General features: G+C 42.6%; 1 protein-coding gene across 3 annotated transcripts in view; it reads left to right on the top strand.

Moving 5' to 3' along the window:
- The window catches only part of SLC25A26 (solute carrier family 25 member 26), an 83,821-nt gene that overhangs the window by 52,215 nt on the left and 7,740 nt on the right, over positions 1-23,866 (top strand). For 2 of the 3 annotated variants that reach the window (XM_063411997.1, XM_063411999.1), the window contains 2 exons: positions 5,175-5,219; positions 16,165-16,234. In XM_063411997.1, coding sequence (XP_063268067.1) covers positions 5,175-5,219; positions 16,165-16,234 — 115 coding nt within the window. The remainder of the gene's footprint in view (positions 1-5,174; positions 5,220-16,164; positions 16,235-23,866) is intronic. The other variant, XM_063411998.1, reaches the window with a different exon arrangement.

Raw genomic sequence — 23,866 nt, 5'->3', positions numbered from 1 at the left:
GCAAGAAAATAAGTCTACTTTGTCAGCTTTAGGATATCCCATCGATGATGGGTCTTAAACACCTTCACCTTCACTTAGTAGAAAAGCTGTGAAATCTCCAAATCTTCTTCGTGGTAGCTACTGCTATGACCTCTTGGCTTGCCTCATTTCCAGGCTTGCCTTGTTCCATGCTGTCTTTTCAAAGCCCATCCTGAGGAAAGTATATTTAAAGCTGCACCATCAGTTTATTGTAATCCAGATGTTTTGGGCAAGTGTGTGAAGAATTTTAGGAGGGGAAGACACTAAACCAAATTTGCTGGGATTACTAACAGAGATGTTTAACTCCAGTGGGCTGACAGGGTTGTTTTATTCTGCTTTAATTTGAACCTACTAAAAACCCCTTCTACCCTTTATAAAGAAGCTAGGAAAAAAAGGGATTGTAGAAGGGACTTAGGTAAAGGGAAGATTGTTCTCCTGAAACGTGCTGTTTATGTATCCTTAGAAAACAGTATATTTTTGCTATTTAGAAATGAGTTATTGGACTTTTCTTAGCAATTACACTCAAGAAGACACAGTTGGACACAGCAGCTCTGTTCTCCTCATGAACAGAGCCTTGGACAGTGGTGGCCCCTCTGTCCTTGTCACAGTGAGTGCAGGTGACACGTTGGGTGCAACTTTTGGAGCTGCCCTGTGAGGATGAAATAGGTTCTCCCTGAAGTGAGCAGATGTTCTTGCTGTTGGCCTTTGTGGCATTCATACTCCAAAATCCTCTTCAGAAGTGTTTGCTTTTCTCCCATTGCTGTCAATGTAGGGAGCAGTGGGGGTGTGGGTGAGAGCAGTTTCTGGAATGGAGGTGCATTTTCAGGGACACTGAGGAAGCTCTCACAAGGTGAGCCTGTTCCTCCTCTGGCTGTTTATGCCAATCTCCTCCAGTATTTTTTCTAACGTTTGTAAAAACAGATAAGTCTTCTGGAGAGCAAAGCCTGCTGAACTGGGGACAGGGAAAACCTGAATAAACAAACATGTGCCACAGATTAGTAAGAACATCTGTAGGTTTTATATTGTTTTGAGAACACATACCACAGTTTTTTTCATTTCTTATGCTTTTTTAGTTTCTCCCTTTCTTTCTGTCTCTCCCTTTTCTTCTTCTTTTTAAATATATTGCTAATAAAGGTTGGAGGTAGAAAGCACAGCTGGACTCTGCATGACATGCCACTGCTTAATTTCTAGCTCGGAGGATGAGAAGAAGAGTAGTTTTATTGTATCCTAGAAGAGAATAAAGCCACATGCAAATTCCAGCCATGGACATCTGTTTCCTCTTTGTGTGAAAGAATTCTCATATTTGGAAGGGAATCCCAGTTCTGAAAGGGCTGATGTTTTTTTTTTCTTTGGTTCTTTCCCCCATTCTTTGCCACTCCTTCAGCATGCTGCCCTTGCTCTGGCTGCTGTTTTCCTTGGGACAATGTTGGCTTGCAATTTACCATCACATATCAAAAGGGTGAATTTTGAGGTACTTTGAAGTGTTGTGTTGTAGTTACAGAGAGCATTATTAAATTCCTCCTTAAATTTCTTTTATTTAATTAAACAGTATTTGGTGGGAGGACTTTTGCTCTGTCATCAATCTTCAGTACTTCCAGATTGGTATTTTTCTTTAGAAGCGAGATTTGTGTATCTGCTGCTCTGGTGGGGAAGTGTAGCTATTTCTAAAAGTAACTTACTAAACACAATCATTTAAAATACTTTGTAGCAGGGGAATTAAGTAGATGTGTAGAAATCAGCATCTGCAAAGTTCATTACCCTAAGTTAGGCATCAGGTGCTAAGGGCTACAGGGACCAGAGTAAATGATAATTTCACTAACCTGTAAAACATTTTAGAATAATTATTTGCAGCTGTCTGGGGGCTTTAAATTTGCCTTTTGTGTGTGTTTAAGGGTTGACTCTGATGAACAAACAGCCTAGTTATATAACATTAGGCCAGACATGAGAACTGGTACTCTCTGTCTATTTTATATTAATGTCAAATGAGAGGTTGGTGGAGCTTGCCAGGGTTTCATATTTGCTGGCAGCAAGTTACCCACATGTGTGGACCACATTTTTATTGTTGCCTTAGCCTATTTCAGGCAGAAATATCTCTGCCTAACAGGGTGTGATTCTGTTCATTGCTGAAGAGCTTTTCTTTTAAGAAGCAAAATACAAAAAGGAATTAAAGTGCTGTAAGTGTTCAAATTCAGAAGTGGCCCCGGACTGCAAGATTTTGTCACGTCTGCCGTGGTGGAAGAATAAAGGGCAATAAGCCATCTGAAGGCTTTTTCATGGTCAGATGAGCTACCCTCACAGAGCTATTTCTTTTTGCATATATTAATGCTGCTTTTGGGTGTGTGCTGTTTAGTCTGGTCTCTTAGGGAGACAAGGCTTATGCAAGCAGGGTGTTTGCACACATGGACACACAGCAGCCTGTGATAACTTCCCTGAAAATGTGAGGGGAGAATAAAGGTGGATAAGGGGTTTGAGGGAAGGCTTTCAATAGGAGCTGGACTTTCAACAAGGGCTGTGGAATAGATCTCAAGAAGAAATGTGATGGAGGTCCCTGTCATGGGAAGATTGCCGAAGGCGGCTTGGAAATGATTTGGCTTCAGAGAATCTGATGACAAAACCCAAATCCTCAGGAAGACAGACTCCCTTTCATTCCAATACCCATGAAATTGCTTGTGTGGGTTTTGTTTTTAGGTCAGGATGTCAGACAGGATCCTATGGGTGACTGCAATAAGTGTAGGACATCTCCTTAGGATCTTCTTAGTGCACCAAACTTTTGTTGCTCTGCTTGGTGGTGGTGGTGCTTCCTATATTTGTGTTTTGTAAGTTTTTAAACTCTGGTAAAGCATGACTTCTGAATGTTCAGACCCTTATCCTGCAGCCCTCCTAGAGAGGAGGGAGCCCAGTGGCTGTGCAGGTCCCCCTGACACACATCCAAAACCTTCCCAGGCTGCATCCCATGGGGCACGTGGGGAAAAGGGAAACCCATAATCCCCATCCAGCCCGGGCTGCCCCTGAGCAGGACACAGAAAGCAAACACCACTGCCACTGAAAATCAAACAGCACTTGTGAACAAGTTTCCCCTTTGATTAAAATGCTTCTAGCTAGGCGATATAAAGGGGATTATGTCACAAGCTTCCCTTGTCTTATTAACAGCTGCTTAATTTTACCACTCATTCATGAGCATAAAAAAGCAAAACTTGGAGGGTGTATTTGAAAGCTTGTTTTGTTTGGTGTACAGCTGGATACAGAGCGTTTCCTTTTCTCTTTTTTAACAAATTTGAAGCAAATGTATTGGTTATTGTTACTTATTTTCCCCTGTTTTTTTGGCCTGGATAATAGAAGATTATGTGGCTTTTCATTTTACATTGCAAAGAAATCATTCCATATAATTTCAATTCAACGTTGCTGCAGCAGCACGTGGGTGTGTATATATCGTCTCATAAATCTATTACCACACATTACTGTCAAAGAGCTGGGCTTTTTCACTCAGTATTAAAAATGAAATTTAATTGCTACGCTAGAGTTTCAAGACCTCAATAAATAAGAGCCATGTCTGACCTTTATTGTGGGGCTCTGAGATGCCACCAGGGATATTGCTCGTTGTCCAAGATGACAAAACTTCCTCTGAGATTTCAGTTTGTCAGCTCAATGTACAGCAGTGACATTGATTTCTTCTCACTGCCATTTCCTGCCTGAATAGATAACAAATTTTCTGTGGCAGGTGTCTGTCAAGTTTAGTTTTGCCTGGCAGATTAACTTAATAGACTCATTTATTAATCATTACTTGCAGCACAGGGAAGCAGACAATACTCTTTGACTGCTGTGATGTTGAATGGATGTTCCAGTTCAGATTCCTTTGTGTGGCTTGGATTTGGGTTTAATAAGCCATTCATATCTCTAGTGAACGTTTTTAACCTGACATCACTCAGAACAAAGATATCTGCATTAAATAAGCATGATCCATTTTGAGTATCTACTCTTTTTCATGGTAAAAGACCTGTAAGTGCTTTTTGAGACTAAATAATTTGATAGATGAACTGCCAAATCAGCCTAAACAAGGGGGGAAATTAAGGAAGATAAAAGAAGAAGAAAATAGGTAGTTGGAGGAAGATTTGAGTTGGGGGTTGACTGGCTAACAAAGGGGAGGAGATAATGCAGCTCTAGGAAGGGGCAAAGCAGACCTGCAGATACAGCTGTAGGGTGATCCTAGGACAGGCCAGTGCTTTCCTGGAGACCCTTTTCTCTGAGATATCTTGAGACAGATATTCAGCCTGGAGATAGCAAAGGCAGAGTTGGTACCAGAGGCAGGTCTTAGGGCTTCTCTGAGTGGTCAAGGACAAGGAAGGATTTAGTGGAGGGGCTTTGTGGAGGAGGAAATATAACAGAAGGCATAACCTTGGGGAGTGATGTCTCTTGTTGTGAAGCGTTTCAGTGTTCACAATGAAAACTGACTGATGTGTGGAGGTTTCTATCAGGGCAAAATCTGTGAAGGACATGGAAATGCAGAGGCACTCCTGGGCCAGGTGCAGCAGGAATGAGCCTAGACACAGATACAGGCTGTTGGTGGACAGAAGAACCCCGTGTTACAGGCAGTGAGAACCACCAAGATTCTCCCTTTGAGCTGGGTTGTGGTAGCTCCTCACAACTTGCTTCTAATTCTCAAGGGAGCTGGTTCGTAGGAGATCAAGGGACATGTTCAGGAACGTTTTTGTAGCTGATGCCCAACTGCAGAGCCCTGGTTGCAGCTCAGCATTTGGGAGAGTCTGCACTGCTGAAGATGTTTTTTGCCAAGCTGTGTTCCTGGCCTTGGGAACGTGTTTCTTGAACCATCCTTATGGCTTTCTTGGCTGACTGTCAAACCAGGAACGTCCCTGCACTAGATCACACTGCTTATTGCTCTTCTAGGCCACCCTGGTAACAATACATTAACCTCTCAGCAGGGAATGTGATAAACAAAGTAAAACTGCTTTAGTGAAACCAGTCATTTAATGGCAGCATACATAAAGTGTCCGTAAAGATTTGTAAGTGTAATAAGCTGCAGTTCACTGAGAGAACAATAACTGTTCCTAATTTAGCCAGTTGAGGAACATGCTAATCCAATTTACTTTTGTAACATTATGTTGTTGTTCTTTTTTTTTTTTTTCCCCCCACCTCTCCAGATTCCTTTCTCTCTGGTACAGTTTCCCCTCTGGGAGTCCTTAAAGGTAAGTTCTCTTTAGTGATGGAAATGTAAGTTATACATTTGGCAAAAGCTTTCCATGGTAACTTATCTATATCTATTATTGTGATTATGAATATATTCAAGAATCAGTAATTATGTGCCAACCTACCTGTGCATGTGAAAATCATAGTCCTGAATATCTGAAAAATAACAGGGAATATCTAACCACTGATCTGTGGCAAGCAGGCTAGATTTTACTCCCAGCATGCCAGAAATTTTATCTTCACCTCCAGCTTTTTTACTGCTTAAAAAGAGTGGGGACCACCTTGTGTTGTGTGATTTTTTAAAAAAAAAAATATTTTATTTTTTTAATGTTTTGCTCTTCATGGTAAAAGGAAATTGGGAATGAGAAAACTGTTTCAGCCTGGGTTTTGTAAACATCACTGAAAAGATATTTTGATTGGCTGCATGTACTTTATTTTAAGGTCATTTAAAGAAGGTGTCATGGCTGATGTTTTAACAGTGCAGTTGTTTGGAATGATGTGCTGTTCTCCCACCAGCAGCTGGTTCCTCTGTTTACCATGGTCAGAGTCAGGATCTCAATTTTTGAGTGGAAGGTTGGATTTGAAGATGTAATTTCTCCATCCCTCTGTATTTTCTTGAACTCGTGAAAGGAAGGGTTTTTCAACTACTTGGAGGTCATGGGGTGGAAGCACAGAGAGTTATTGCAGATCATTGAAAACATTATAGCAAAATATATTTATAAAGAGGAGGTGGAGAGAGAAACTTTCTTCTTGATAGGAGGGCTGGACTTCTGAGCAAGCTCAGCACAGAGCCCCAACCTGGGTCCTTGTGTGTGTTGTACTGGGACAAGAGTTTGTCCTCTTGCTGTGTGCCTGTAGCTGGGGCTGTTTGGGGGGACAAGCCCACAGTGTGAAATTTGCATGTAGAGGCTTTAGAGAGTTTGATTTAAAGGTGAATCCACGGGCAGGAGGAGCATGAAAGTCATCAAGAGCTTTTGCAGAATTGAGCTGTGTTCCTGGAGATTTCTGTAGATACTACACGAGCTCAGCCTGCTGTGGGGTCTGGGTATCATCCCACTGCTCAGGGGAGCTTGGGCTGCCTTTTTAGGAATCTGTTTCCCTGCCAGTGTGCAGGAATGGCTTTCTGTAAACTCTTCAGCAGTGGCACTAGCCCGACCTGCTAATTGTTAGTGCAGCAGTGTTTGAGAGCAAGAGGTGGCAATGCTTAAAGGGAAAAGGTGTTTGTGCCAAAACCACATAAACTAGCAACATTGTGTAGCTGTTTGCAGAATATAAAGTTGTTTTAACTAATGTCTACATAGCTGTGACAGTAAAATGTATTGTTTACATTACAGGCTTTAAAGACAGTTTGAATTTAGCTAACTACAGGAGTGAGTCACTCAGGATGAGGCATCATGTTTAATCTAAAGAGGTCAGTGTAGATCTGAAAAGAAACAAAACTTGTGTCAGTTTGTTCCACAAACCTGTTGCATTAGATTCTTCTGATGAGGACTCGAGTAAAAAACTGCAAAAATCAGTCTGGCACAAAAATCAGTCACTTTGGCTCAGCACAGGGAGAGAGCTCAGGGTTTGTCATATCAAAGCCAGGCAGTGAAAGCAGAATACATTTTGTTTATCTGAGGGAAGCTCTTAAAAAATTGTCCTGACAGTATAACAAAGGACAAAAATCATTATGGTCCCATCAAGAGGATGGATGTGGCCAGTACAATCACTGGGAGTATGGTGGAGGGTGTAGGGCTCTTTATGGGTGCAAGGGGAGCACGAACAGACAGTAATTACAAAGAAATAGAAATGCAGAGGACAAGAGAAAAATGGCACAGAAAAAAAGCCTGAACAGAAAGGAGTTATTGAGATGATGCCTGAGGGACTATTCTGCACTGTATTAATGGGATTACTTGAGAGAGTAACTGTGGGAGCAGTTGTGTCTGATGTGTGTGGGCCATCTCACTGAGGAGAACAGAACAAATGCTGAGGCTGTGTCATTTTTAAAACCAAAGTTACATAAGCTGATGGAAGATAGACTCAACCTTATGATCCCCTGAACAAGCTAATCACCATAAAAATGAGGAAAACCTTTCCACTGTGAAAGGACAGTTGGAGAGGCACATGGAAGAAGAAGAGTTTCCTTTTCTTTCAGATATGTGCTGACTGCAGCCAGCAGCAGGGTGTTAAGCTTAAAGCAGCCTAATAAAGGCTTGTAATAGGTAGCAAATGGTGTGTTTCTAGATCCCGTTTTCTCTCTCTGCTTTACTCCAGGCTGCTCTGGTTATTCCTTAGGCTTTAGTCACAGAGGTTACATGCAGTTTTCTCCTGTCTGAATGTGCACCAGCTGTCCCCTGTGAGAGCAAACTTGCATGCCATGCACTGCACTATGTTAAAAGAAGAGAGAGCATTGTATAGATTACTGAACTCTAAGGTTACATTGGCTGTGGGTGCTGGCAAAGGGAGGATTGCAGTAATTAGCAAGAAACAGATACTGCTTCAAATACAAGTCCTACTGATAGTGACTCAGGTGAACACACAATTTAGGAACAGGTAACAGACTCCTTTCTTAGTTCAGAATGACTCAATAAACAACAGTAAAGAAATTATGGTGCTTTTAGTTAAAAAAAGTTTGGTTTTTTTTTAATTTAGGTAGCATCCACTGCTATAAAGTGTGTGCCCAATGTCCTCTCTCTTCCCAATTCTCCATTTTTACATATTTTGTTTGAGGCGCAGATTATTGCTATAAACAAAAAGAGAGAAGGAAACTGCTGTGGTGTATGAGATTTTGGGACCTTTTAATTCCCAGCTAGGGTGACTTAGTGTAGCATTTTTCTGTCTCTTTAGTCCAAGCCTTACAGGTAAAACAGTTTTGAGTTCTTCTCAGAGTTCAGGGAAAGAAAGGATGCTACAAATTTTTTTCACTTTCTACTACACCAACCCTCTGAAGAGCACCATGGTTGAATATTACTGTGACAGTTTGATGAGGTTTAGGTTCTTTTATGTGGGGTTAATGCTTCTGATCCCATCTCAAAGCCAGGTGGCCCTGAAGAAAGGCAACAGAACATAGATGGGGTGTGCTTCCCAAATACCAGCCAAGCACAGAGCCTTCCATATTAGTTCAGGTTTTGGAATTCATGTTGTAAGATACAGTCCCCTTGTATGCTGCCCTGGAATTTCCAGGGTGCCTGAGTAAATTGCTTTGGAAATACTATATGTGTGTTCCTTACTGTGGGAATTTCACAACGTGGGCTGTGTATTTGGCATGAAATTGTTGTGGGTTGCTCCTGCATTCACCCTGCTGCCAGGGCTGTACAGTCTCTGCCCAGATGACTGTGCCCCTGTGGAGCTCAGCCCTTCTGTCTTATCTTTTATTCTCTTCTCTTCAGACATTTTATTTAGTGCTTATAATCATCATATCCAAGCTCCTACCAGCAGCACATAAGTGATTTATCATTTGTTTCATGTTTTAATCCTTCTCTTTTAGAACTGAGGAAAAAGACAACTTTTATTTGTGCTGGGAGAGGGGGGTATTACAGAAATACAGGTCATCAGATGTTTGGGTTTTTTTCAATAAAATAGCATTTTAAAACCCTACAGAAAATCAAGAGCCTCTAGTTAGGTTTGAGTTCAGAAACATCTTGTCAAAAGTGCCTGTTTCTTAAGGCTCAGTGGAAATGGTCAGATCCCTCGGAGAACAGTGCAGTGTGTAAGATAAACCCTTCTCAGGTGGAACAAGAGTCAGTCCTCTTAGGTTTTATATTTCTGCGTGTTGGCTGCGCTTCAGAGCCTCTGAGAGTTACTCAAATGCAGCTGTACAGGGAGAATGGTCCCTTTATAGACCAAATGTATTGTATGTCTGGAGAAAAGGCTTTGGTAGCCAGCGAGGAGGGAAGGAGCAGGCGGGACAGGAGGACACAGGTCTCAAATGAGTTGACTTAAAAAACAAGGAGAGTTTTGTTTGTGTAGTTGGTGGATTTTTTTGAGGAAAACAAACCTACTGTCCTGGGAACCTTTTGTCTTTTTCATTAGACAGGTCTGACTCTTAAGATGAGACATTTGGATGTTGCTGAGACTGTGGAACATCAGGGTCAGCCAGTCCTGCCCCTACAAACCCAACCTCCCTGGGAGGGCTGGCACACACTGTGCTGCTCTGCTGGTCCAGGAGCTTCAAAGAAAGATAAAAATCTTCAACTGACCATGCTCAAGATGATGTCTGACTCTTCTGGCATTCAGTGGGGCCAGTATTTCCCGCTTTGTCTCAGTGCCGAGCCAAATTTAGAGCTCTTAGACCTTTTGCAGCTCTAGTGAGCCCACAAATTCTTTTGTCACTGGTTTTAGCAATAAAATAATTTCCTCAGATCTGTAGGTCTCACAAATTAATAGGTGTTATTCAAAAGGAGAATGGGGAGAGTCCAGCCATTCCCCTGTGAGGCTGAGCAGGATCAGAAAATTGGTTGGGTCAGAACAGGAGTTCCAGGGGTTGGTTCTAAGCTGGTTTTTGCCCACACAATGGAGAGCAGGTTTGGGATTGGATTTAGGTCCTTTGTTTTCTGTTCAGGTGCAGCTCTCTCCGTAGGCATGAGGCACTTGTGTTGAGGGGAATGTGCTGGTGAATGGAACCTAGATCTAGAGAGCAATAGCATGTGCTCATTTCCTTGGTTCTCTGGTTCCCCTCTCCAGAGAGCTCAGCTTCTGGGGGCTGGGATGGGCAGTGTAGGGTGTGAACTGATTTTGGGGTTGGCTCAGCCTTGCTCTTGGTCATCAGTGCAGATAGATTTTGAGATACATCTTGAAGCTTGCTGTGCAAAGACTGCTTGATGGCTTTCTGTGGGGAGTGAACACTCTAACCTTGGTTGAAGCTCATTGCACCTGATTTTTAAAGTTAATAAGAATGAAAAGTTTACAGAATACTTCTGCCCAGGCAGCTGGGGTTCTCAGCAGTAATACGTGTTTATAACTCCACCACTGAATCAATAAACCACATATATTTCCCTCCTAAAATTTACAGTCAGATCTGTTGCTGCTTAACAGGGCAAGTAGAAAATAGAGGCATGTAGCCAAACTGGGCCTTAAATGGCTCTTTCCCTGCTCTACAGGTAGGTGACCATTTTCCTTTTTTTCCTGGAGAAGCAGTCTGGTGTTTCTTTACTCTGTGCTCAGCTGCACATAAGTCAAGAGTAAATGAAACCCAGGCCCAGCTTTAAAGCCATTTCCTCACAGGCACTGCAGTAAGTGTTCTACCATGCCTCGCTCCCTCTTGGAGTCTGGGCTGATTTTGGGATTAAGTCCTAATGGTGAAATCACACTGCCTGCCATTTGCTTAGGTGCTGAATCAGGGAAACAGCTTTGCAGGGGTGGGATGTAGCGTGTCCATGCCATGAGCATTTTTCTCACAAAGGAACAATGCACCCAACAGCTGTTGAGCAAACAGCCCCGGCTTTATTGCTGCCACAATAAGTGTCATTCACGCCGTCCTGGGGCACAGCCCGAGGAATGCTGCTCACCATCTGCACCAAAGGGAGAGAAACAAATGCAACCCTTGCTCACAGCACTGCAGGCACGTTTGGGAAAAGTCAGATGGCCGTGGATCATCAATACAGCATTTAAACAGAGCAGAGGAAAACAGGCTCACACAGTCTGTACATACAGAGCCAGATTGTGATGCTTTTGGTCGTGCCCAGGCCACAAGAGGTTCTCCAGAAGTTGCTAAGCTTGCCAGTGACATCTGGAGATGCTTGAATATCCAAGATTTGATCTGGACACTGCTTATTTGCTGAAGAATCTTAGCAGATTTATGTAATTCTTCCATGTAATTTATTCACACACACCTATGGAGAACAGATCTATTAGGTAAGAGCAGTGCAGGTGCTCAAGAAAAACCCTGCTGGCTTTAAAGTGATTTTTCAGAAGTGTATTTTCCCTCCCTGTATGTCCCTTTGTGCCATGGAAACTGAGTGTAGCTGTTCTGCCTTGCCATGGGAACACTGTTTCGAAGAACATTTCCTTTAACCAGGCTTTTTAGCACATCCATTTTGATTTACATCCAAATGGGTCACAGACATCAATGCAGTATTATATGGGCAGAAAAAGGGATTGAAATGCTTTTAACATGAAAAATATGCTCTTGCATATAGGCCAACTTTTGTTCTCTTTCAATTTATCTAGGATTTGGGTGGGTTTAATTCTAGGACTGAATTCAGTACTGGCATAAGTGAGCACAACTCCATTAGTGCAAAATGGAGTCTCAGCATTTATGTCAACAGTGAACTTAGATCATTGAATTTTTCCCATGTTTGGGCTTGCATGTTTCCTGCAAGATAATATACACATGTACTTGTCCATATGCTGCACATATGCACATAAAAATCCACTGAGGAGGACATTTGGCTCTTTGCTCCATGTTGACTTTATGTATAGAAACTGCAATCAACTTGTGAATTTTTTGCTTCTCCTGTAGCTAATGTGCCATGCATCTGTAAGGGTCAGCCATGCAGAATGCCACGTTGTGAATAAAATCCCCAGTAGGAAAGGCAGACGTGAAAATTGCTTTTCTTTCCTCAGTCTGCAGGACCTCACATGCACACAGATCCATGTGATTCGTTTGTACTGATTTTTTCTCCCCCGTTATCGTGAAGTTGAACACTGTTGTGAACAGAGGGATACACAGAGATACTATAGATGCTTATCATTGGAGTGAATTGTAATATTTATTCAGCTGCAGGCCTCGAGTGTAGTGTATGCCATGAGTTCTGCTGGCTTGAAGAACAGCAAGGCCAAGGCAGAGATGCCTCATTCTCTGCAATGCCTCCTGCAGCATTGGTGGTGTTGGGCTGGTCTGAGGTTTGAGAGATGTGTGAGTGTTGCATTTTCCTGGATTACCAAAGCTTAGATGTCCTGAATATAGACCAGGACCTGGCTGTGTTGAGAACACAAAGCTGACAGCTGATTTTTGCCACAAACTGTTACTGTAAATGTGTGGCAAAGGTGACAGGCATGCACAGGTAAGAGCTGTGTGCACTGGTCAAAGGTTGTTGCCCATCTGGAGGCCAGGTGTCCTCAGAACTGAGGGGTCCATATTTGTGGGCACCAAATACTTCCCAGTATTTAAAAGCAGAGGTAATATTTTCCTTTTTCGTTTGTTTTTAGATTGAAGGGCCTTTGGTATATCTTGAGAGTGACTTTTCCAATGCTCCCTCTGCCCAACAAAATGAGATGTCCTTGTTTTTCTCAGTACCAAAAGAGCAAAATAACGTTTGTGGTGAGAATTAGGGGACACTGGCCTATGGAGCAGGACGAAATGAGATCTCTAGGAAGAAAAGTAGGGCTCTGCCCACGTATAAAACTTGACCCTTCTCTGTGAACATTATCCCTGTGAATAATTGGAAATATGCAGTCAGGCTTCCCGCTGTGTCCCATCCCCTGAGGCCACACCCGCTGGATTGCTTTACATGGTGCAGCAGTGCACAGCGAGATTTACATATATATCACAGAAAAGTGTTTACAAAAAAATTACCATGTGATTGAGCTGGGAAGCTGCAGAGGGCCCCAACTGTATGAGTTTCCATGCACTTCAGCCAGAAGATTTATTTCCAATTTGTTATTCATAAGGGAAGAGAGAGAGAGATTGGGATGGTGTCCTTTGAAGTGGAAAACAAAGTCTTCTATTCAGCCTTCAGCTTAATAGAATACACATGACACAGGCTTGGCATGGCGGCTGCTTTCATGTAATGTGCTCCTTGTCATTTTGCTTTCCTAGGCTGTGAATGCTAGTGGGAATGGGTATTGCCCTGGAAAAGTCAGGTTATCCCCTCAGCCTTCTGCTGCAGGAGCATGGTGTGAGCAGGTAGAAGCCTTTTTGGTGATGGTGGTGGGGAACCCAGGCTGCACACTGCTGCAGTTGTGTTGCTCGTAGTTCCTGGGTTGTTTCATGTTGCAGGAGCATGTGGAGAGAAAGCAGTGTCATTTGGGCTTCTGCAGGCATTACATGGGCACTTCTGCCCGTTTTTGGAGCCTCTGAGCTGTGCCCCTTGGGCTCTGAGCTCTGCCTGACCTGAGATCTTGCCATTATCCTCCCTAGTGGAAGGTTCTTCTGCTTCTGTGCAGCATCTAGGATGGCAGAGTGTGCTCTAAGCACTGCATCACTGCAATAACCAGCAATTTTGTTCAAAATCAGTGTTTTGGGGATATATATATATATATATATATATATATATGGATCCTATGTTTCTTTCCAGGAACGAGGCCCTGGAGGGGTTTGCTATAAAATGAGGTTTTATAGTAATCTGCAAACCCCTAACAGCTTCTGTGCTTTGCCCTGTCTTAATGGTATTAAAACCTGCTCAAAGGGCGAGTGTTTTTGAAGAACTTACAGGCCTGACTTCCCACAAAGCTCTGTCAATTAGTTGGTCCATGGGCTATGAGAGAAAACATGTGTGACCTCCAGCACGTCATCCTGGCCCACAGCATGGTGTGGTTAGAAAGAATTTGGACCAGAGTCCTGCCAGTCCTCTTGGCCCTGTGACACTTGTTCCTCTTGGCTTCCTCCAGGATCATGTCCTCGTGCCCTGCTTCCCTCTTGCTCTTCTGCATGTTCAGGTTTGGAGCTCTGGGTGAATCACCGAAATTGGAGATGGAAAGAACCACATGAAGTCATCTCATCCTGCCCTTGCCAGCACAGGATTATTCCCCACAGTACAGTCTTGAGTGCCTTCTCCAATCTATTTTTAAATGACTCAAAGGAGAGGGCTTTCCTCTCCTCCCTGGGGAGGCTGGCTCCGCGGTTCAGTAGACCTCACTGTTGGGGAATTTGCTTCCTGTTCTCCAGCCTCAATTCTCCTTTTCCCTAATTTAATTGAAGTGTTCCTGGCTCCACCCTTTTAAGCCATTTTCCGTATTGCATGACTGTGGCGAATACCTGTTGTCAATTTGCAGGGTAATGGATGGGAATCCATCCCCGTTTGCCTTGCTTGGCAGAGGCTCTCAGTGCAGAGCTGCACTGGGCAGCCAGGCTTTATCAGAAACTGGATTTTAGAGCCACATGCCAAGAAATCAGAGTGGCCTTTTCCTTCTTCTTCAGACAATGACATCAACATAAACCCCATCATGACAGAATAGGCTGGGCTTCTGGCAAAGCCATGAGCAACTGTATTGATGGGCTGGTTTTCCTCTTAGTCCTCCAGCAGCTCTTCCACAGCAGATTTTTACATGGCAGCAGTAACTGTTCTGAGTTCTCGGGTTTAGCTGTAGATGTACAGATGTTTGGAGAACGTTTAATGAAAAAATACAATAATTCTGTTTTTATCAAAAGAAAGCTGTGGCTCCAGCAGCTCAATTTTTAAACCCTGACTTTCAATTCAAGGTTTCTTAAGCACCTGAAGTGTTTTGCAGATGGGTGCTGAAGGTGGGATTTATGCTTTGACAGCACACAGATACTCTGGAAGGTAGTATGTCCAAGGGAGTGTGTCCTTCTTCCATCAGGACTGAGCTGCAAGAGAACTATATGTCCAAAGACTGTAAGTTATTCCAGAAAAGCATATTATGGTTTTGAAGAATTATGAATCTCCATTTATTTATTTATGAGATGAAAATCAGTTTCTGCTGTGGGTGACAGCAGAATAGCAGCCCATGCTGAAAACACCAGGGAAAGAATGGCTAGCATTAGAGAGGCTGGAAGCCCTTTAGTGCTTTCGTACAGCAGAGCTGCAGCTATTTAGCTGTGGCAGGGTACCAAACAACATTGTGGCTGGCCATTGTTGCTTGAACAGTTTGATTTTTAAAACATTCAACTGAAATATAACCAGCAGCCAAGTTGGAAGAAGCGAGTCATGAGGACAGCATGTTAAATGAAGAGTCAGCAGAGAGCAGAGTTCTCCTGCTGCAGTGGGAAGTGGCTGTACTGCAGACCAGGAGCAATAATCTCAGCCTAGCATTGCTAAGCAGTTGCTTTTAAGAAAATTTTATGGCACAGAAGTAATATGACTTTAAAAAGAAGGAGAATGCCACAGCTATAAAATGAAATTGCTGATTTCTCTGCGGTGGGCCTCAGAAGGGTTGTGTATCCCATCCCTTTTTCCTCAGTACGGATCCTCACATCACAAACCAGAAACTTCTCCTCCAGAGAGTTTCCAAAGTGAAGTGTTTCAGGAGGTGAGAAAGGGGTGGTGGAGCAGGGTGAAGGAGGGGAGAACACAGTGACTGCCATGGCAAACCCCTCCCAGCAGACACTGGCTTTGCAGCCTGCACTGACCCAGCTCATCAAACTGTGTGATGTGACTTGAGAGGTGCTTTTGGAAGGCACTGCTCTTGTTGGGGCTTTGAGTGTGTGTGTTTAAAAGCTGCTGTGAGTTAATGGATGGGAGCAGGATGTGATGGAGAGGAGGGTGTGTGGTCCCTAACGACGCCAAGTGAAAAACAGAGACACACCTGCTTTGGGATGTAATGGGAGTGATAAGAGTAATTTCTTAATGATAGATTTTTTTAGGGGAGTGTGAGGGGAAGGGTTGGTTTAAGAAACATAGGGGAGCAAACAGGATTTGTATCTCGTGGAAGTGGGGGCACTTCATTTTAAATGGCAGCCCTTTGTGCATCTGGGCTGAGCTGATATTGATTCTTGCATGCCACCCTCCCGCTCAGTGTTTTGCTTTGTGCTGTTTTATCTGCCAAAAACAAAATAAATTCGCAAAATATTTGCAAAGTTGCATGGCCACAGGCTTAAATACATACATATGAATTCCCTGAAAGCAATTTGCTTCAAGCCCTCCTCAGTTCCAGACGTCTTTCTCACTCCATCTGCTTGTTCAAGTACACAAGTTCCTTGGGAAAAATCACTTATTACATCACTCAAAAATGCCACAAAAATAGCTTTTCACTTAAGTTCCCATCCTCAGAGTTAACTCACATGGGGATCAGATAGATTCAAACATTTAATAACTTTTTATTTTCCTTTCTCTTTAAACACAGGATCTCTGGTCATGGAAGCAGGGTCACGTGGTGGATTCTTGGCAGTCAGCAGTCTGTGGAGCTTTTGCAGGTGCAAAGGATTATATGTTATACTGGGAAAGACTAAAGAAGAAAGGGAAAAATGTGCAAATCTATTAAGTATAGCAGAACAACATTCCTTTGTAATTCAAGTTTGTTTAGAAGAAAACGGATCCAGTTGTTGTTTGGAAATAGGCAAGTCAGCAAAGGAAAGAGAAGAAGAAAAAAAAGACTTAACCAAGGTGTCTGTTTGAAAGACAACCAATTTGTTTTTGACAAATTTCTGTTATTTAAAAACTGTGGGCCTGTCAGTCAGGCTTTGTGATTATTTCAAAGTTGATTTGTAAAATCCTCATGCAGGAGAAACTGGGTTTGGGTGGGGGTTTGTGCAGCTGTTCGCCCTGAGCACTTCCCCAGGGGCTGAAGTGATTGCAGAGGCCGTGATTCACCATTCCTGTGACAGCTCTGACAGCCACGGAGATTAACTGGAGGCAGGAGAGCAGAGGGCCAGCACTGCTCAGCCTGGAGGAAAAAGCCTTCCGCAGCAAAAAAAGCCCAGAGGATGAAACATCTGGGCAATCTCCAGACACTACAACAAGAATAAAGAGTGGCAGAGTACAATACTGCACTATTTATTACCAAACAAGCCAGTAGTTAATTGAATTCTTCAGTAGGCTTCTTGCTTGATTTTAGCCTACTGTACTTGTTTCCAAGAAAACAACAAAAAAAATCAATTAATGACTCATCAGTATAGCTGACAAGTTTGAGGGAGGAGAGATTCAACCGTCTTAATAGAAAAAACAGATTAATAGTAAAGGGATGGATAGCCAGAGCTTTTTCCCCAAGGAGCTAAAATACATTTTGAGATTCCAAACCAGTAACAGAATATGTGGAAAAAATAAATCCTGTTTAAAGAGAAATTATAGCATTTCTTGAAATAGAGACTATCAAAAACAAAGCTTGTTCTTTGATAACTGACAAAATCAGAGCCATTACATTGTCTGTAATTTTTTAAAAATAAGTTCTGTTAGGGGAAATGAAGTATTAATAGCAGCACAATCCCAGCAGAGACTGAGGCTTCATTTTGAAGGGCACTGGAACTGCACAGCTGAGGGGAGGCTGTAGCTGCACAGAATGAAGCAGATTGGGTGTGTGAGCAGTGAGGGAATGGTTTAGGTAGAACTGATTCCATTTTGGGGCCAAGGGAATATTTTAGGTGACCTTTTGTAGTCTTGTCCAGCTGTATCTTTTCTGTTTATGTTGACGGGAAGGGAGTTTTATTCTGCGTAAGATCCTGCTGTTGGACTTGACTTCATCAGTCAGTGCAAACAAAATAAGAGCAAATTAAGCAGATTGTTCATTTTTGTTTTGGAAAAAAAAAGAAACTAACAGACTAAAAATGCTTTAAAATGCAATCTGTATGTCTGCAGGTGTGATGGGGATCATTAATTTACCACTGTTGATTTCTTTACAGTTAGATTGATACAAAAACTGTGTTCAGGCATGTTCAGAGAGCTGGAAAGGTTATCTGATTTACCCAAAGCCTTGCAGAGTAATTTCCTGAGGTCAAATTTGGTGCCTCAGTAGGAAATTTAGCCCAGTGCCTCCGATTCCTTCTCTGCATGTGCTGATTCTGACCAGTTGTGCTTAGACTTGCTGCTGTTCAATAGATGTTCAGCAGTGTCTGCTCCTTTTCTAGCAGAAATCTTGCAGAAGGAGCTTGCAGAGGCACAGCTGTGCATGGACATGTGCTCACTGTCCTTTGGCACACCGTGGGGACACCAACACTTGGTGTTGGAGGAGACACCAGGTCCTGGAGCAGCACAGAGACTTCCAGGTCCCTGTGGTGGTAGATGAGACACTTCAGCCTGGTTGCCTTCCTAGGCTCTATTCCCCAAGCACAAATCTTTGCAGAGCTGGAGTCTTATTTTGTAGATCCTGCTGTAATTGGTGAGGATAAATATTCTCTGGGTTACCTTTTTTCCTTCTCTGTTCATTGTCTGCCTGTTATTTCCTTTTCACCAGCAGTATTGTAATCTTCCTTTCTCTTGTGTCCTTTGAGAACTTGCTTCAAAGCTCAGGAGGTTGAGCTCTTTTTGGATCAGAACCTTCCCCTCTGTCTCCATTGCTTCCCTCTGAGATATGTAACAAACTGGTCCTGATACTGATCTATTCTAGTACTGCACCCATTCTATTTCACTGAAAATATTTAGCCTTCTTGCTGAGGGAAGGCAGTGGAAAAATAATTTCCTGCATTCTGAACAATGGATCCCAGAGTTAAAAAATATTATCTGCCTACATGTAGCTTCAGATGAGGGAAGAAAAGACCAAACTCTTTATCCCTTTCTTTCCATCCCCAAACAAAAGAATTAAAACCTCACCAGTACCCTGTGAATAAAACAAGATGGATGTGTGCATAGAAGATATTTAAAATCATTGTGTTATAAACCTTAGAAGGAGAATGTTATCCAAAAAACAACCTTTGCACACAGATAGGCTGTCCAATGCCACCACGGTGGTGGTGGGATGGTGAAGTCACACAGACAGGCTTTTCTCCTGTGTTCTTTGCTTGAATTCAATACTTTCTAAAAATATGTTAGAGGTCCTGAGGGGCAGGGTAATAAGCTGAAAGAAACTGAAAGAAAGGTCCTGTTCAGCTTCCCTTTATGGCACACACACACACATGTGTGTGCCTGTGTGAGTTGGTTATAAGTATTTGGTGAAGACAGAACCAAGAGCAACAATCTGCTGAATTCCATCCCCAGGGCCTGTGAAATGGCAGCAGTTTCAGCCCTCCTATGTAAGATGGATGTATGTGATCCATGGGCTTTTTATGAAAATGTAATAGGCATGAACATAAATATTAGAGATTTAGAATCCTCTCTGACTCATCTGTTAATAATTTAATCCCTCAAGGCCTTGTCCAGCTTTATCATCATCATTGGTGTCTCAACAGAGATGTTTGGAGTATTTTGGAAGTGGGAAAAGGTGATACCTGAACCCAAGGGTAGCTCTAAATGAGATTTTAAGCCTGAGGTTGTGTTTGAATCAAACCTTGCCTTGTGTCTGAACTGTTTGGACACCACCCTGGACCTGGGCAGGGCATGGAGGCAGAGGAGGGAAGCATGTCCCCGAACAGGCATAATTCTGGTTTTACCGCATGCTCAAGTCTTCTCTGGACTTAGACTGCCTGGCTGGACCCCCCCAGCCCTGCAGTGTTCCAAGGCTGTCCCAGGGGAGCTTCTGTGTGGATTTCCTGTGTTCTCCATGCAAGTGGCACAGTGGCAAGGAAATCCTGCCATTGGGTATTAGCTGTTGGAAAAAAAAAATACTGCAGGGAGGTGATCCCCAGCTTGTCAAAGAACCTGAATGTCCATTTGATGTGACTGAAAGTTGCCCCCGTTAAGATCCCTTCTTTCTCAAGGCCATAAGAAAAAAGTGTGGCTTAACATTAATAATTAATGCTCTGTGGTGACAAAGTCACCAAGAATGGAGGTGCAAGTCCAGTGAGTCATAATGCACTAACAAGAGCTTTTTGCACATTAACAGGGAGGATTTCCCATCACTTTTGTTTTGATCTAATTGGCTCTGACAAGATTACACACTGTGTCTAAAAGCCTCTTTAACTCTATAGCTCTGAATAAATTTTTGAGTAGTTCTCAAGATTTCCCTGTAGAGCCTTGCTTGGAATATTCTCCTAACCCTGAATTGGTTAAACCTCTGGAGGGAGCAGTGCTTTGTCTTGATGTTTCTGCTGAAATCCAAAGAGGTTCTTGGATCACTTTGCTCTACTGTAGGCAGGTGTCATTCCCACACTGATAAAGGACCAGAATTAACTTCCCCTTAAAAAATTTTACCATGATACCAATAAAATAAAAGCTCAAATAAGAACTTATTGATTGAAGAATTCTGAAAAAGACCGTTTGTGAAGTTGGGAATCAGTCAGTATAAGAGGATGCTATGAGGTTTAGTGTTGGACCAGAGCCACTCAGTTTTTCAACCTGTGTCTTGGTTTCCAGACAAATTTCAGGAGAAAACGCCCTGGAATGAACATTTCCTCTAAAGAGAAGGGCTCCAATAATCCTTTTTTTGCCAATGAGAGAAATGAATACTGGAGTGAAAGTGAAAAAACCCTGTTTATTAACAAAAAATAAGGTCCTGGGTAACCTCCAGGTGTCAGTACAGAAAATAATAATGTAGAAAGCCAACAGTACAGTTTGACCTGAACTTTTTTCTGTTCCTAAGATGGGCTGATTCCAACGAGGAACAAATTCCTGTCTCTTGAAATGAGCTTGACCTACAGAACAGGGCTGGAATTGCAGAAGAGAGAGCAGGGGTCTGGCCATGTGACAGGAACTCAGAATCAGGGCCCTGTTATGGCCAGAAAGATTCCCTGGACCCTTTAGAAAAGGTGAGGAGAAGTTAAGATGGTACAAAAAAACAGGATGCCAAAACCGAAGAACTTGTCTTCCTTCATGGGATCTTATTTGAGGATTGTGTCTGAGGACCTGTGAAACATTTGCCTGTAGCAGCAAATTCTGCAGGCTCCAAGGACCTAGGGTTCTGTATTGTTCCCAGGTAAAGTATTTCACTCAGTGCTGGTGCTTTTATTTGTGTATGACAGCTACAACAGTAGAAAATAACTACAGCAGCGACCTAGGGGAATATTTTAAGTCCTCAAGTCTTTTTATTTTTATTGCCAAATAAGGGTAAATCATTCTCTGCAGATGTCTGTCACCAGCACTTCCATCAAGGAGTGGTCACTGGGAAAGTGTGAGTAGCAGGGGGATTTTCTGTTTAACACCTTGACTTGGTAAAGTTTGGCTGCTCAGCTGCTGTGTGAATATACAGTGACCATTCTTGGGAGATGGGTGATGAATTTTCCACTACTGCGTGAAGGTTCATTTTCCCAATAGAGGAATTTGTCACTCTGCTAGAAGTATTAATGAGCCAAGAGCCTTCTCCCATGTGAAAATCTGTCTTTAAGCCTACTTGCTGAGCCCAAGTCATCCCCAGCTCTGTCTAGGGCAAGGGAGAAAAGAGCTTTCTCCAAGAGCAGGTTGGTGAGTGAGCCTGGACAGAGAGATGCCTGCAAAGGTGCCTTTTTTTCCATCAGCTCTGCAGAGAAACCAGGATGATTTAGGAGTGGGAGGCTCAGTGTGTCTGGGCCTTTCTTGTCCCCCTGATGCTTTTCCTGGGTGCTGATTAGTGGAGCAGGCTCCAGCCTCATGTGGCAGCTCTTGGTGAGTTCAGTGACAGCAGGAACTGAATGATTATTAAATAAGTAAGTGATTTAAAGATCTGTTGGGCCCTATTGTGTATTAGTGCAGTGCACAGCTCTCCTATTTTCAATGCCTAGACTGGCTTTAACAGTTTGTGTGTGTTGTATCAATCTGGTGATTGGAAGCAGTCTAGTTTTAAATTCCTTTATCCTCTTTCTGGATACCTGTGTACTAAGGATTAAGAAGTCACTCTAAAATTATCTTGCACATTTAGAGTTAAGGCTGGAGAACATTCATTTTGTCAGACTCTCTGCCTTCAATAAAAAGCAGTCCCCAACAAATGCTAGCTTTAATCTCATGTTTTTGTCAAGCATATACAAACTTGCTTTTAATTTAGCCGCTATCCTGCTGCTTGTTGTGCTTATGAAGCATTTTATTGTTGCTGTTGCCATTCTGAATTGATTGGTGAATCTGTACCAAATACTTCCCAGTGATGGAAAAAGAAACATTGAAATGTTAATAACAGAAGAGTAGGGAAGATCCAGATGTCAGCTGGGGAAAAAATGAAAACCAATCAGCCTTGATTAAACTTTTCAGATAAGAATTTGGGAACATCATGTCAGGATAAATTGTGTTTGTTCTAACCACTCTATCAGCCAAGACTGAAGCTGCTGCCAATAAGAAACTCTCAGGAATAAATGCATAAAAAAAGTTACAGGGATCTGATAAGGGACATAAGTTAGTCTGACTAAAGTGTTGCCATCAGAGCTGGGTGATGCTTTGAGATTTTTTTGCGTGATAGAGGCCTGACAGCCATGTGGTTCTTTGTTTAATTTTAGCTTGGTCTGTGGGCAAAGGAAGGGCTTCTACACCCAGACTTGTAAAGCCACTATTTTCCATAGAGCTTATTTTTACCGTTCTAAAAATACATTGCTGACATGAGTACCAAAGTTTCTATCCAGACCATTCTCTCAAAGCCTTTTGGTCACTTACGCAAAAACTGGCTCACAATAAAAAGATTTTCTGACCTTAAAGAAGGTCCAAGAATGGACTGGAATTTAGTTTAACTTGCTCAGAGTTTCTGCTTTGACTTCTTGAATACAGCCCATTTTTTTGCTTTTTAGTGAGGTATCACTGCTAGAAAGCTTCCGGCAGAGTGAACCACATGGGCCAACCTTATGGGAGTGGGAGCTGCTCCTAAAGCCAGGCATTTTGGGCTTTCACTCACTCAGCTTTCCTGCTATTCTTGTTTGAGATCCAGGGGACTGCACATGTGCCTTACTGCATCTCCTGAACTGTCCTGGGACATGCCTTAATTAACTGCAAGAAGTCAAGTAGGGTGCCAGCTGGCCCAGCCTCCTCTGTTGTAAAACAGGGGTTTAATATGTTCAAGTTAAGGTGGTTGAGAGAGAGAGATGCAGGTAAAAACACAAGCCAGCAGGGAAAAATGTTTTATTTCATTACTTTACAGATTTTAGAAGAAATGCTTTTTCCCTTCTCCCATCCCAAGAAAAGAGAGATCAATTTTTCTACATTCCATAAAACTTGGAACAGAAAATAGATTATTTTTAGCTTATTCCCTGGGTACTGTGTAGGCTTCAGTCTTTGGAGTCACTTTGTTCCCGGCTGTAGCAGATACAGGATTTATACAAGCTCCAGAGAAAAGCAAAAATTAGGAGGAAAAAGAAAGATTTCAGAATAATTCTCTTACTCTCTTTTCTCCCTCCTTTCTTCCCCTTTATTCTTCACTTACTGCTGCTCCTGCATTTTAGAAGTTTCCTTCACTTTGGCTCTTCCTCACTCTCTTGAAATATTTTGAACAGATGAGGGAAAGTTTAGAATTGATTTGAGGCTAGGGAAATAAGGCGAAAGGAATAAAATCCTGGGAGGAAAAGCAGCAGAGCTGTTTGCTAGATAGCACAAGAGGCCAGGCTGTAGTCACAGGGTTAAAATACAGAGCCAGACACACACATGTTTGGGGCTGAGACGTGCAGATGGATAAGCTGAAGATTTCTGGCTTTCAGGAGGAAAGTCACAGCTGAGCTGGCTGTGGCAAGTGATAGTTATGAGCTCCAAGGGTGAAGTTTGGGAGAGAGTAGAGAATAAAAATGCCCCTAAGGGTAAGATGGCACTTATGACAGCAGATTTCTGACAATTTCCTAAGACCCTTGGGCAGCTTCACATTGTTACCCAAAGTGGAGCTGATTTAATCTGCTGGAGATGAGCTCCATCCCAAACACTGAGCTGTCTTTTTTCCTTGAAACAGTCCCAGATCCAGTCTGTGTGTATCTAGTGAGTAGCCCAAGCATGTGTTTCAGATACAGAGCATGTTTCTATCTTTCTAGCACTTAAATGGTCAGACTTTAATTCTCTAGGCAGAACACAGTGTGAGCGGTTTATTTTCCCATCTCTGCAAATGAGTAAGGAGTTTTTTTCCTTCCAAACTTGCTGTAGATGTTGGA

This window comes from Prinia subflava, chromosome 14 (assembly GCF_021018805.1).
Source record: "Prinia subflava isolate CZ2003 ecotype Zambia chromosome 14, Cam_Psub_1.2, whole genome shotgun sequence".
Classification (NCBI taxonomy): Eukaryota; Metazoa; Chordata; class Aves; order Passeriformes; family Cisticolidae; genus Prinia; species Prinia subflava.
The sequence above is the reverse complement of the archived record's forward strand: the minus strand, read 5'-3'. Positions and strand labels throughout refer to the sequence as shown.